At 38.9% G+C, this 15,220-nt stretch overlaps 2 protein-coding genes across 4 annotated transcripts in view; one reads left to right on the plus strand and one right to left on the minus strand.

Annotated features, from left to right (window-relative positions):
* The window catches only part of si:dkey-261l7.2, a 12,821-nt gene extending 3,073 nt beyond the window's left edge, over nucleotides 1-9,748 (plus strand). For all 3 annotated transcript variants that reach the window (XM_037540829.1, XM_037540828.1, XM_017707460.2), the window contains exons 3-7: nucleotides 416-505; nucleotides 1,432-1,529; nucleotides 4,990-5,153; nucleotides 5,582-5,698; nucleotides 8,858-9,748. In XM_037540829.1, the coding sequence (XP_037396726.1) occupies nucleotides 416-505; nucleotides 1,432-1,529; nucleotides 4,990-5,153; nucleotides 5,582-5,698; nucleotides 8,858-8,953 (565 nt within the window). In that variant the 3' untranslated portion in view covers nucleotides 8,954-9,748. The remainder of the gene's footprint in view (nucleotides 1-415; nucleotides 506-1,431; nucleotides 1,530-4,989; nucleotides 5,154-5,581; nucleotides 5,699-8,857) is intronic.
* Nucleotides 9,434-15,105, minus strand: irak1bp1 (interleukin-1 receptor-associated kinase 1 binding protein 1). Its single transcript, XM_017707449.1, has 4 exons — nucleotides 14,795-15,105; nucleotides 12,905-12,970; nucleotides 12,634-12,764; nucleotides 9,434-11,143 (listed from the first exon to the last, which is right to left on the minus strand). The coding sequence occupies exons 1-4, from the start codon at nucleotides 15,086-15,088 to the stop codon at nucleotides 10,885-10,887; spliced, it is 750 nt and encodes a 249-aa protein (XP_017562938.1). The 5' UTR covers nucleotides 15,089-15,105; the 3' UTR covers nucleotides 9,434-10,884.
* Between the last annotated feature and the right edge of the window lie 115 nt (nucleotides 15,106-15,220).

Below are 15,220 nucleotides of genomic sequence, written 5' to 3' on the forward strand. Positions count from 1 at the left end.
TTCTTGCGTTTGGACTGTGCCTCTGAAAAACCTCTGCTTGGAAGGCCATTAAGCCCTAACACTTCACCCTACCCCTCTGTCTCAACAATCAGGACACCCTACTCCTAGGCATGAACACACAAAATGGAGGGGTAGGGCTAAGTGGTAGAGGCAAGGGGTGAAATGGGACTGAGACCAAGAGTGCCTAATAAATTAACTGCAGTTTTACAGGTCACTCAGTCCTTAAGTACTCTTTTGTACAGCTGCTTTTGTGTTTCTACTCAAGTACTCAAGTTTTGGAAAAACACTTTTACTTACCTGTTATTTCATCCTAGAAGAAGTACTTTTACTTGAGTGAGGGTTTAGGCTGCTCTTCTCAGTTCTGCACATAAAGACAAACCACGTAAGATTTTTCTCTTTCCTTTCCTTCATTTAGAATCGTGGATGTGTGGAAAAATGTGAGGAAGTCGTACCTAAACGTGACTGTGTGGGTAGACTGGCTGAACTCCTGGGTCCCCAATATGCCGTAAGTCAAAGATCAGAATGAACGTCTTCTTTTGGTCCATTTTTAATGTGCTGTAATGCTGCAGCACCATCAGAAAAAGCACCGTACAGTGCATTTTAAATTGTAAACATACCCTCAAAGGTACAAAACGGACCATAAGGCCCATCTGTGTACCTTAAATACCCTACATTTATTTTCCCAGGGAAAAAAGACATACAGTTGTATGCAAATGGCTGGTCACCCGTGTCAAATTACATGTTTTGTTGATTTGCTAAAAAATAAAGTTAAAACAATGGCAGAAATTTTAGTGCACAATTTTAAACATATTGAAACAAAATATAAAATGTGCCTTCAGTTTTGCACATGCTATTTTATGATTTATTTTTTCAATATGTTAAATTCAGTCACGTGACAGACTGGTGGCCTGTCCAGGGTGTTTCTTGGCTTTTTCTCAAAGAGCACTGGGATAGGCCACAGCACCCTCCGCGGCCTAATAAGATAAGTGTCTTACAAAATGCATGCGTGTGGGATGTGTGTGTGTTAAATTCAGCAAATAAACTACAAGTGTACCGTGAAATGTCCAGAAAGGTGTTCTGTGCAGAGGACTCACAAAATGAAAATGTAATTTGACAAGGGTGTTCAAACTTTTGCACATGATTGTATTTTCCATTTTCATAACTTGACTTTTTAAATAGAAAAGTAAAATAAAAGGCCTGGAGTGAGAACAGGGTGTACAGATACTGCAGATGTGCTCTTGTGGCAGTTTAGTTCTTTTTTCCTGTGAGTGTGAGGGGCCACAGCATCCTGCCACAAAACACACCTGATTCAGTGAATCAGCTAATGACTAGCTGAATTCAGAGTGTTAGATAAGGGAACACATTGTGCACCTCACAAGGACCTGTGTGTACCCCCCATGTTATAGTATATACATGTGGCTTCGTGCACAGGCTCCTCGGAGGGCAGGAAGAGGACATGGGGCGCATGATGGAGGAGACGTTTGCGCTGGAGCTGATGATGCACAGTAATGACCAGGGCTATTTTGGGGGTAAGGATTCTATAGCACCCAAGGTGTTAAACTGCACAGATATATTGTGTTAATCTGAAGGTTGTAATTCAACTACATCATTCTGGAATATTTGAATTGATTATAACTGATTTTAATAATATTTAATGAAAAGATGTGCTTAATTCTTTAAACTGAATCATGGTAGAAGTTGATATTTGATAAAATGAACATTACACTAAAGAATCACTATTAAATCTTATGAATTGTGCGCATCCACTAAAGCAGTACAGGATTTGGAGACCTCTCTGGTGTAAATGTGTAATTGCATGCAAGCGCAGAAGAACATTTTGTAAAGTCGGTTGTGCTTTGGGGCCCCATAAGACATAAGACTTTGTGAGTGTGATGAAAGAGCATCTGAAGAGAACTCTGTCAAAACTTGGTGAAAGACGTGTCTTCTGAGGATGAGTGAATTATCTCCTAAACATCTTGTAGGACCTTCTTTCTGAGCTTGTGCATGTGACGTCAATATATAAAGATGTACGACGTGGCTCAAATAACAAATCTATCCCGGTACCTCTGACTTCTAAATGATTATTTCAGACTTTACAGGGTGACACACAGATGTGCACGCTCATCAAATTTTAGTGTGTTATTTTTTTCCCCATACTCAGTAATACTACGTTTCACTTTTTTTAGTTTTAACAATAAAATATTACATAGTGCTGCTACACACCACACCTGGACACTTACAATAGCCTGTCAGAGGCCTTAAAAAGTCCAACAGCTAAAATATAACTACAAAAATACAATGCAGAGCATGAATACAATGTACTGCATTCGTCATGGAAAATAATGTAGTAATGAAAAGCTTAGCGCTGTGAGAATGCCATGAGAAGTATACTGCCATTGCACAGGTTTACAGAAGGTGTGTTCCCCATTTAAGCAAGCTTAGCATGTTTTCTTTGGTGGGCCAAATCAAATCCCCATTTGTTTCACTCAAAAATGAGCTTGAAAGCCCATTCTGCAAATGCTATCTATTACTGTCAACTTCATTGCAAAGTAAAACTAAAAGCAGCTCAATCAATGGCATTTTCTGTGTTTTGTCTGGGTCATCATCACAACCTAGCAAAAATAAAGTAGCCAAGGTAGCCATGAAATGCAGTTTCCACTTTGGTGGTTCAGGTCTTGCACTATGCATTTTTCTTCAGTGGAAGTGTTTTTGTTTTTTTAATGCTATTTACTGCAGTCGTATGTGATTTTTTTATATCAAGGAAGCTGCAGTGCTGTGTGTTCTATCTTGTGAAGAGTAGTTTTCACAGCAGATGGTTCCCACCCTCCCCTTTCACCCCTCATTGCTCACTAGCAGCTCAACTCATTTCACACAGGGAGCCTCTCTGAGAACAGAGATATGTAAAATATTTTAATCAGTTATATTAATTTCAGTTAATCAATTTCCTTTCCTCCAGCAGAACGGCCACTACAGGGTTTCCTGATAGAGGCTACAAAGAATTCTGAATCATATTAAACAATCAAATCGTGGTGAAATTGGACAGGTGTAGAGTCAAACATAAGTTTTAAATGAAGCTGAAAAAGTCCCTAAAGACCTTCTGTACTATAGTTAGTTGCCTTTTCACCTCCTGTGTGGCGAGGTATGAATAGTTTTCCCTTCACCTGTCATTGCTCCCTAGCAGCTCAACAGAATCTGTAAAGAAACAGAGTTTTGAAACTTAAATGATATAAATGACTGTTTTGGCTGCCCAACTTCATTGTATTTTATATATAAAATTCAAATACAAATTCATTGTATTTAAATATAAACATATTTAGAATTTTATAACTGCAACACACTAAATAAAAGTTGGGCAAGGAGCAAAATAAGAGAGAAAAGTTTTCAGAATATTCCACAATAAGCAGGCGAATTGGTAACAGGTGAGGGTATCATGATTGGGTACAAATCCACCAAAGGCTCAGTCCTTGCAGGCAAGGATGGGTTGTGGCTCACCACTTTGACAATTCTCTCCCAAAGTTTGGCACAGTTTATAAAGGACATTTCTCAATGCAGCGTAGCAAAGAATTGAGGTTTTTCCACCATCTACTGTATTATGAAAAGATTTAGGGAATCTGGAGAAATCTCAGTCTGTGTAAAGCAAGGCCAGAAACCACTGTTAAATGTGCATGAACTTTTAGCCCTCAGATGGCACTGCATGAGAAACCATCATGCTACTGTAATAAATATAACCACATGTGCTTGAGGATACTTAGAAAACCATTGTCAACTAACAAAGCGTGCCACGGCATCAAGAAATGCAGCTTGAAACTATTAGGCACAGAAAAAGCCCCATGCAGAAAAGACAGTGGAAATGTGTGCTGTGATCAGACGGGTCTATGTTTCAGTTTGTTTTTGGGAAAAACAAACATCAACTTTTCAAAAGACAAAAGGGACCATCTAGATTTTTATCAGTGAAAGGTTTGAAAGCCAACATCTGTCATGGTATGGGAGAGTGTCCCACGGCTTGGGTGACCTGCATATGTGTGAAGTTACCAGGTGGTGTATATATTGGGATTTTAGAGAGACATGTTGTCATCAAGATGACATCTTTTCCCAGAACGTCCCTGCTTGTTGTTCAGTGAAAACAGTGGATTTTTTATTAAATAAAATAAAGGTTAAAGAGAATTAGGACATTTTATTGCATAATGTTTTTATTGCATTTTACATAATGCCCCAACTTTTCTGGAAACAGAGTTTGTAGAACTTGGCAGGTCTAAGTGATAGAATTCATTCTTGGGCTGTACAGTTCAGTGGTTTAGTCTGATATGCCAGTTAGAGGAGTTTCAGCTCATTCTAAAAATAAAGGAAACTGTACATATAGTGACATCTGCAGAACACTGCAATACACCTGCTGGCATAAAGGGCAGTTTGAAAGTTGTGACAGTCATTTAGAGTGATTTGATGTGAAATTGTTACTTATAGAGAACCTTACCAACCCCGATTTCTTTACTTTGGTGGGGATAGGAACCAGGGGTTGAAATGCTTGCAATTTTTTTCTTCAGGGACTATTTTGCCAGACATGCTCTACATGTGCCTCTCCCCAGTAAATCACTAAAAAATGCATTATAACCCAAAACCTGATCTAAAAACTACCATAAAGCCATAAATGTATTAGTTGGCGATTATTTCATAACCATACAGTGGCTTTCTGTGAGGTATCGATCTCTTCAGATGCCTGGTTCCTATCACCACCACTGTGAACAATTTTGATTTGGCAAGTTTCTCTAGAATGGTACATTTAACATCAAACTACTCTGAATGACTTTCTTTATAACACTAACAATTTAATTATGCAATATTTGATCTGTGGAATTTCTCTTCAAATGGTTTGTACAATAGTTAGTTTTGCAGTTCAATTAAATTAAATTAAATCCAACTTTAATTTTAAGGCAGGCATGAAAATAGCAATGGCCTGAACCTCTGTGTGTGTGTGTATATGTGTGGGTGAAGTCTCTAAGGAGCAGCGTAGCCCCAGGCCGGAGTATGTGCTGCACCGTGTTGGAGAGGTTGTCATAGAGACACAGAATAACATGGTGGGGGTAATAGTGGGCTGGGACACTGGACTACAAGCCCCTCCGGAGTGGATAAAAAGGAAGAAATTCACAGACTCAGAGGTCTCTCTAACACACACACACATTAAATATATATATATATATGCCTAATTTGTAAATACTGCATGTTTTACTGCAACATTCATAAACATGTTTACCAAATGATGTGTTTTGTGTTAGTGTAAGAGCCTTTAAACCTTTTTCAAAATGAACTTTTAAAGGAAATCATTTTCCAACCTTTTATCCCTTACAGCTATAAAGGCAGTTTTTATTACTCTGCTTTTAAGATTGATATATGCATACATTTGTCACAAGTGTATTTCAAGTCACCAGGTTGTCCTTTTCTAAGTACAGGCAAACATGTCATAATAATCATCAATGATACTCAACCATACACTACAGATAAGGTCGAGATTGGGCTAAACAGTGCTGGAGTATTCCTTCAAAACAATTCTTCAACTGTATTATTTATTTGTTTGTATTGTGTGTAGGTGAGAAGACTGGAGGACACGCCGCACTACAGAATTCTGTTCAGTGGCCCTAATCAGTCCTCTCTGATGATTGGATATCTGCCCCAGAATGCAATACAGCTGTTTGAGGGATATCAGGTACACACTCCCTCTCTCACTCACACAGATGCACTATATATAATATACAAAGCAGTAAATATTAGTAATGATTATTATTTCTATTGACTATTCAGTTTAGCTTACAAAATGAGTTAAATATAATTGGAGTGTGAATTGTGCAGCTGGACAAAGAAATTCTACTTTCATTTGATTTTCAAGTCTGTACCTTTTCTGCAAAAACGTTATTGTCCTGTTTTTATATATTCACTATAACTTTGTAACCACTTGTTAGAGCGATAATAGCTTAACATAACTTAAATTGTAGATTTAAATATTGTAAACAAATTGACACCAATTCACTTGCTTATTAATTTAAACTTTCTTCTACCTAGTATACACAGTAATTTTAGAGTCATATACAGCTGTCTCTTCACATTTATTTGTGTATTATATATATTATATTATCCATCCATTTTCTAAGCCGCTTCTCCCTCAGGGTTGCGGGATATTATATTATATTATATTATATTATATTATATTATATTATATTATATTATATTATATTATATTATATGCTGTTGTCAGAAGAAAACCTCATACCTCCAAAATGTCTTAATATAAATCAAGGGCACCAGATGTTTTTCAGAAGTCATTCTGGGCCATTTCTTTTGGTACACAATGTAAAGGGCAACAAGCATTTTAAAATTATGTCATATATATGTGTGTGTGTGTGTGTATATACACACACAGACACACACAACCCCAATTCCAATGAAGTTGGAACGTTGTGTAAAACATAAAAGCAGAATATGATGATTTTCAAATCCTTTTCAACCTATATTCAACTGAATACACTACAAAGACAAGATATTTAATGTTCTAACGGATAAACTTTGTTGTTTTTTGCAAATATTCACTCATTTTGAATTTGATGCCTGCAACACATTCCAAAGAAGTTGCGACAGTGGCATGTTTACCACTGTGTTACATCACCTTTCCTTTTAACAACACTCAATACCATTTTACCAAATGATGTGTTTTGTGTTAGTGTAAGAGCCTTTAAAACTTTTTCAAAATCAACTTTTAAAGGAAACCGTTTTCCAACCTTTTATCCCCTACAGCTATAAAGGCAGTTTTTATTATATTATGTGTTATGTGTTGCAGGCATCAAATTCAAAATGAGTGAATATTTGCAAAAACCAATAAAGTTTATCAGTTTGAACATTAAATATCTTGTCTTTGTAGTGTATTCAGTTGAATATAGGTTGAAAAGGATTTGCAAATCATCGTATTCGTAGTTCTTATGTTTTACACAACGTCCCAACTTTATTGGATTTGGGGTTTTATATATACACTGCTCAAAAAAATAAAGGGAACACTCAAATAACACATCCTAGATCCGAATGAATGAAATATTCTCATTAAATACTTTGTTCTGTACAAAGTTGAATGTGCTGACAACAAAATCACACGAACATCATCAATCAAAAACCAATGGAGGCCTGGATTTGGAGTCACACACAAAATTAAAGTGGAAAAACACACTACTGATCCAACTTTGATGTGATGTCCTTAAAACAAGTCAAAATGAGGCTCAGTATTGTGTTTGGCCTCCACGTGCCTGTATGACCTCCCTACAACGCCTGGCCATGCTCCTGCTGAGGTGGCGGATGGTCTCCTGAGGGATCTCCTCCCAGACCTGGACTAAAGCATCCGCCAACTCCTGGACAGTCTGTGGTGCAACGTGACGTTGGTGGATGGAGCGAGACATGATGTCCCAGATGTGCTCAATCAGATTCAGGTCTGGGGAACGGGCGGGCCAGTCCATAGCTTCAATGCCTTCATCTTGCAGGAACTGCTAACACACTCCAGCTACATGAGGTCTAGCATTGTCCTGCATTAGGAGGAACTCAGGGCCAACTGCACCAGCATATGGTCTCACAAAGGGTCTGAGGATCTCATCTCGGTACCTAATGGCAGTCAGGCTACCTCTGGAGAGCACATGGAGGGCTGTGCAGTATATGGCAGCATTACTGACCCACTGCCAAACCGGTCATGCTGAAAGATGTTGCAGGCAGCAGATCGCTCTCCACGGCGTCTCTAGACTCTGTCACGTCTGTCACATGTGCTCAGTGTGAACCTGCTTTCATCTGTGAAGAGCACAGGGCGCCGGTGGCGAATTTGCCGATCCGGGTGTTCTCTGGCAAATGCCAAGCGTCCTGCACGGTGTTGGACTGTGAGCACAACCCCCATCTGTGGACGTCGGGTCCTCATACCATCCTCATGGAGTCGGTTTCTAACCGTTTGTGCAGACACATGCACATTTGTGACCTGCTGGAGGTAATTTTGCAGGGCTCTGGCAGTGCTCCTCCTGTTTCTCCTTGCACAAAGGCGGAGGTAGCGGTCCTGCTGCTGGGTTGTTGCCCTCCTACGGCCTCCTCCACGTCTCCTGGTGTACTGGCCTGTATCCTGGTAGCGCCTCCAGCCTCTGGACACTACGCTGACAGACACAGCAAACCTTCTTGCCACAGCTCGCATTGATGTGCCATCCTGGATGAGCTGCACTACCTGAGCCACTTGTGTGGGTTGTAGAGTCCGTCTCATGCTACCACGAGTGTGAAAGCACCACCACCATTCAAAAGTGACCAAAACATCAGCCAGAAAGCAGAAAGGTACTGAGAAGTGGTCTGTGGTCCCCACCTGTAGAACCACTCCTTCATTGAGTGTGTCTTGCTAATTGCCAATAATTTCCATCCATCCATCCATCCATCCATTTTCTAAGCCGCTTCTCCGTCAGGGTCGCGGGGGGGATGCTGGAGCCTATCCCAGCAGTCTTCGGGCGGAAGGCAGGATACACCCTGGACAGGTCGCCAGTCCAACGCAGGGCCAATAATTTCCACCTGTTGTCTATTCCATTTGCACAACAGCATGTGAAATTGATTGTCAATCAGTGTTGCTTCCTAAGTGGACAGTTTGAATTCAAAGAAGTTTAATTTACTTGGAGTTATATTGTGTTGTTTAAGTGTTCCCTTTATTTTTTTGAGCAGTATATATATATATATATATATATATATATATATATATATATATATATATATATATATATATATATATATATATATATATATATATAAATAAAATGTTTCTGTGTGCGTGTGTCTGTGTGTGTGTGTATTTTATATATGTCGTGTGTTGCAGCCAGACATCCCTACTCTGGATCAGTACTTCTATCACTTTGATGGGAAAAGGTTTGTGATGCAGGAGTGGTTGAAAGAGGTTTACCCTGAAGACTGAGGGACAGAACAAATCAGCGCACTAAGGACAGAACAGATACACTTCTGTCATCTCACTGTGAAGGTTTGGACGTTGTTCTCCACAGTGGACGCACAGCATCAGCTGTTTCAAATTAGCACTTTAGTCACTTTGAGATGCACTCCTTTCACTGCCACACCTTGAAGCCTCCTGCTTCAGAATGGATGTGATTTGGGTCGGGTTTGTGCTTACAGGGCTCTTACAGTAGCCTGATTTGGAACTGCAGGGATATTTATGTAACATTGCTTTAACTTGTAAATTATGTGACAGGGTGGAGAGCTGAGGGATGGAGTCCAGCACAGTTTCCTCAATTCTCTGATCTGACAACAACTAGTAATTAACTGGGCTGAATCACTGAAACTGTGCAGGAATGAGTTCCCCACCCTGGCAACAATATCAATATAAATGGCAGTTCACTAAATGATTGATGATCAAATGAAGGACCAGCTCACAGAATGAGACTTTACATTTCTTCTCCGTTGTTTAATTACCAGTGTTGATCATACATGCACTGGTTAGTGTGAATGTAATTCAGGCAATACAGTCCATGTAATCTTTGTATGTTGTACAACAGTATTGTATTTTTAATTTCCTTAAAAGTTAAGATGTATTAAAACACAGTTAAAGTATATGAAGCATTTCAGTAAGACATTTAGTAAACTAAGTAGCCTAAAGCTTGTCCTATTTCAGTCACTGCTCTAAAGAAGTTGACCTCTCTTGCTGCTTTTAATTTTTGATTTCTGATTAAAGTGATACGTTTGATCCATGTTTGGTCCATCCAACAGAGGTTTCCACTTTACTTTTCCCACAGGTTAATGTTTAGTGATGTATGACCCATGAGATTCATATTCATCTTTCTACTTAGAGCAAGAATTCAGTGAAAAATCAAATCTACACAATTTTCCCCATCCACCAAATAGAATCAGTCAGCTAAGACACATTTGGTGTCCGGTGTTTGCTGATGTGCAGTACTGTGCAAAAGGCTTAAGCAGTTGAGAAAATGAGATCTAATGCCATTTATCTGGGCTGTAATCATTTATCTGTTAAAAACACCCTCACATTAAATACAATAAACAATGCATTATAATTTGATCAGTGTGTTAACCATTAGCTTAACCATTTCCAAAGCTCTCCTCTAACTTAGTTACCATCCAATACCTACTTAATCTACTCAATTCTTTACTAATTTGATAAAGAAATTTAGCAAATCCATGCAATGACAGGAATGTAGTGAGAAGTGCAAAACCAAACCTGTGTTCTACTAACTCTATTCATTTTTATTCTATTTCTATATTCTATTACTGTAAAAGAAGTATTCTATTAAAATGGGGCATGCTGATGGATGGGAGTGGATATCCCAAGAACCAGGTTGATTCTTGGGGGCTGAGTCCTCCCTCTGTTTGACACAAAACCAGTGATGTCATTGGTTTGTTTGTTTGTTTTTTCCCTCCATTTTTTTCTTTGGAATGGCTTCGGTGGTAAAGATTGTGCTTTGATGCCACATCTTTCAAAAGGATTTCAATTTCTTTTCCTAAATTTCTGTATAATTTATGTAAACAAAGTTATTCACAGTGGTTTGATATATGACACTGTATGATATACTGTTATCTGTAACCATAGACAAGAATACAAACAAGTCTGGCTTTAACATGACTGCCAACATTTTTAACAAAGTGACTTCTTGACTTTTTGTCCATTATTAGTCAATGTGCTTAAATGCTTTTCTTACCTGTTAGCTACAACTACTTTAAGAACACACTCTCTAGACCAAGCATATTCTGACTGATCTTTAGGTAAATTGCATGCATTTGATTTTTCACCAAACCATTGCTTTAAGTTATCTGAAGTTTTACCTTAAGACAGAGGTTGCCAAGACCAGCATCTATACAGGACTTTCACCAGGAGTGAGGACTTCATAAGTTCTTCCTTGTGCCATCTTTAGGCCGCAGTTCAAATGTCACAAACACACGTGATGAGGCCCACACAGTCATCTGGCCCACTTTCTGCTGTAGTGTCAGAGGGAGGGCCACAGACTCTTGTTGGCCACACGTCCACTCCTGCGAATCCTCTTCTCGGACCAGGAGGGGGCGGCCCAGAGCCTGTCCCAGCACATTACACACTTCTTTTGCTTTGAGGCGGGCCGTCTCCACAGCTGCTACACATACTCGTCGTCTACAGAAAGCACAAGACTCTGCATTAGCATGTGTTTTTAGTGTGTGTATAGAATTTTTGCAATAAAGTAGCTTAAAGTTAGAAGATGTATATGTTTACTGGGATTTTAGATGGTACATAAAATAGCTATATTTGCACTAAAATCTTGTGACCACATGGTGGTCTGATCACCATCACTGTAAATAAATTTCTCTCAATGAACCATTTCACATCAAACCCCTGAGCCACTGAATTATGTAGAAATTTTGGAAACTCCCCTTTAAATTCCCCTTTAAATAGGAGTCAGTTTTATCACTTTATCAGATCATTTATCTTGGCAATAAGTCTGGGTTTGCCAGTAGAAAACACAATGTAACAGAATAAAAACAATTAGACATAAATACAGAAAAATTAAATACTTCTATATTTAATGCTTTTTTTTTTTTAAACAAGTGCATTCTGCCCAGATAAATAGTTTTTTCTCAGATTCATAATACTACGTGTTCCAAAAAACAGTATCCTACATAGGGATTATAAATTGGACAAATCTCAAAAATTGCTGTAAAATTATGGAATGAGTACAGGAAGCCATAAAATATAAAATATGTTGAATAAAACAGCATTTACCGGCACAACAAGGGCTACTTTCAAACAAACCAGAAAGATTCTGAAGGTTGCACTCTGCGTTTGTTGTTGGAAATTCTCACTCCACTGCAAATTTGGGTGCATTTCCTTCTGGAGGATTAGGCCTACCGCTCAAACCGCAGTGGTAGCCTATGGAAACCTAACACTCAGCCCCCTGCTGTCCTGTCCCTGGTTTTACTGAGCTGTGGTAAAGCAAATTTTAGGATACCCTAGATTTGACAACTTTGATAACATGCTGGGATGCAGGAAAAAACTGAAGTAGGTTTAAATGTTCAAAATGGACTATTATTCCTTCTAACCAAACTGGATTGTGTGTTGAGACAGGCAGTCAGCAAGTGATCACCTACTGAAAAGAATGGCCTGTTTGTTGCTCATTGCTGCTAATGCTGATTGTCAGAGCAAAGACCAGATATGGTGTAGCATGAAGTATGGTCACTGTGTTTATTAGAGATCTGGTCTCAATAGCTTTCACAACTAAACATTAAGGAGAAGTAGGGGATAAAGTTTGCTTTTTTTAAAGCAAGCTAAACTTGGGAACAGTGGAAAATAATCAACAAAATACCTATAAAAATGATCACTTGTGAACCCTGGGTATGTATTAAGTAAATACTACTCTTCCCTTGAGACACTTCCTCAATGTAATCGTTTGAGTCTTTCAAGATACACATTTTTTAATTTGTCTTCTTACAAATACAGAAGAACAAATTATGCCGGATCTTTTACACATTAACATAGGTTTACTGAATATAGCTACAGGTAACAGGTTGCATAAAAGGTTCAAAGCATCAGATAGCAGTGACTTTGTGAGCAAATGTGGAAATACAGACTGTGTTCAGACAATCTAAGCATAGCATAACAATGCTTACCTTAACAGACTGAGGCACCCTTCACTGTGTGAGAACTGAGGGTCCCCAACACACACACTTTTATCCAGCTTTTCAATCAGCACAGAGCGCACACACTCCATCTTCTCAAAGTCTGAAAACACCACACTCACCTAACACACACCATTCAGACATTGTTAGATGAATGCTGACAGATGATATACGTACAAAACGTTTATCACTTTTTCAAATTAATACTGAAAGAGTGCTTATTAAAATCTTGCATTACTGAGATTAAGGTATGTGGGCCCACCTCAGCTTGCATGCGGTACAGGTCGCCATCTCTTTGAATATGTTTTGTCACAACCGTGTCCTCTTCCTTATAAAAGGACAAAAAAAGAAAAGAATTTACAGCCGGAGTCATCAGCCCAGCTAGAGTCCAGGAGGAGTTTTCCTGCTTGAACACACCTCTTTCAATTCATTAGTAAACTAACATGCCAGTACATGTCCTGGATTACCCTTATTTTAAACAAATGTATGTATGCTGTGCAATAGCAAACAAATAAATAAGAAATGACAAGCTTGTCAAAGATTCAAACATTTTGAATCAGTACTTTCCAGCATCCTAGATTGAAATTAAGCCCAAGTCTAGGCGCACTAAAATGTTTAATGGTAAAACACAATTGGCAGAGCAATGTAGTGCAAGACCAGACCTAATACATATCCATGGCACCGGCCATCAAGGTTAACATTCATATTCTAAACTGAAAACTTCTAATAAATCTTAAATAGAAAACTTTCCAATTTAAATTTCACAAAATCAGAATCTAAAATGATACATTTTATCATATTAATGAGAAAGTCAACCTATCAAAATGTCTGCATTCAATCGTTGAGATACTAACAAAGCAATTCGGAGTGATTTGATGTGAAACACTGCATAGCAGCGAAACTTTCCAACTCGTATTTTCTTTACAGTGATAGGAACCTGGGGTTGCAATGTCAACAATGCATAGGCAAATATTTACTGTTCGGTTTAATCAGAGAACTTACATGTGTCCTTGTGACTTATGAGTTTTTATGTACTGTAATGATAAAACTGGTCAATCAGGAAGAAAAACATTCTCTTTGGGTCACTTTACAACTCCCTGTGTGTATGACTCCTCCCTCTATGTATTTTAAAAAGATATGCTGTACCTGCCAGCACAGTGAGACAGTCTGGTACAGAGTAATGTATTGAGATTGTGAGTATCAAATTGCTGTTGTCAGAAGAAAACCTTGTATCTCCATTTTTGGAGATTTTCAGTTTTTGACATAATTTGATAATACTCATGGTCCTATACATTGTGCGTAAATTTCGTGATGAATGGACCAAAAGAAACGACCCAAAATGACTTGGAAAAATGTCTGGTTCCATTGACTTACATTAAAAGTAAAGTAAGTTTTTTCCTTCTGCTGTAAAGTTCTCATTTTGGAGATACAAGCTTTTCTTCCAACAACAGCGAAATGCTGTAATGTCTTCACAGTTAGAAGTCATTTATAACTTTTTTTGAGCAACTGTCCTGACTGAAAAAAAATTAAGTCAGCTTTGGGTTTGAAGCAACAATCTTAATGAACAATGTCATTCAGAGTGATTTGATGTGAAACGGTTCATTTGTAGAGCCTTTTTATGTGCTATAAATGAACCCACACGTTTATATACAGGATGTAATGCTGATGTAATGTAATCCGAGTTTTGGGGGACTGTTGTGCCTCTGCACTTCATCCTTTATGTATCCCTCTACCATGAATGAATTAAAATACCTTAATCAAAATATGTTTTAAACTACTGTAAGGTCAATATGTCAGACACCAGCCAGTGTATTAATAACCATTTCATGTAATAGCTTTCTGTGAACTTTCAGAGGTGGACGTCTGGTTCCTATCACCAACACTTGTGAACAATTCAGACTTGGAAAGCTTCTCTGGAACTAAGCATTTCACACCAAACCACTCTAAATGACTTTGTTGACACGTTAACCATTTAGTCATGCAGACATTGTAAAAAATACGTGAACTGTGTTTTTCAGTAAACTGCTTCTTTAAGACCGTAAAGACTGACTTCATGTTGAACCACAGTGAGCAATGAAGGAATCGTTGATTTGGACGTTCAATCCAGTCAATTAGACAGAATCGGTTCGGTAAAGTGAATCAGAAAGCCCACCTTAACTCCGTGCTGTCTGGCGGTTTGTAGGATGTACTCCAGGCGGCGAGTCACACTGTTGGCCGCATCGTTAACGCTTTCTTTGCTGCTAATCACAGAGACGGCCAGGGAGGCTCTGTCAGGCGGAGAGCTCAGTTCCGCGCTGCCCGTCACCTCCACGCGCCTCGCCGTGCTCCACGGCGGTGAAGAGGCCCGTTTTGTCGTGTAATTGAGCTCTAATTCATCCATATTTCCGCAAACGCCGCCGGTGGCCGGTATCAGAGAGGCGAAAACCCGAGCTGTACTGACCGCCATACTGGTAAATCTACGGGCGCTATGGCAACCCGCGCGGGGGATGACGGGATGTATGGCGCCTTGATTTGAACGGCCGAACAGCGCGAGAGTATTTCTATGATAGATATTTATGTTTTTCGTAGTAAATCAAAG

Source organism: Pygocentrus nattereri, chromosome 9, assembly GCF_015220715.1.
Source record: "Pygocentrus nattereri isolate fPygNat1 chromosome 9, fPygNat1.pri, whole genome shotgun sequence".
In the NCBI taxonomy this organism is placed as follows: Eukaryota; Metazoa; Chordata; class Actinopteri; order Characiformes; family Serrasalmidae; genus Pygocentrus; species Pygocentrus nattereri.

Coding starts and splice junctions, on each gene's coding strand:
- irak1bp1 (XM_017707449.1), bottom strand. CDS start 15,088: ATGGCGGTCAGTACAGCTCGGGTTTTCGCCTCTCTGATACCGGCCACC. Junction 12,971..14,794: donor CCAGACAGCACGGAGTTAAG/GTGGGCTTTCTG, acceptor TCCTTTTATAAG/GAAGAGGACACGGTTGTGAC. Junction 12,765..12,904: donor TGTACCGCATGCAAGCTGAG/GTGGGCCCACAT, acceptor GGTGTGTGTTAG/GTGAGTGTGGTGTTTTCAGA.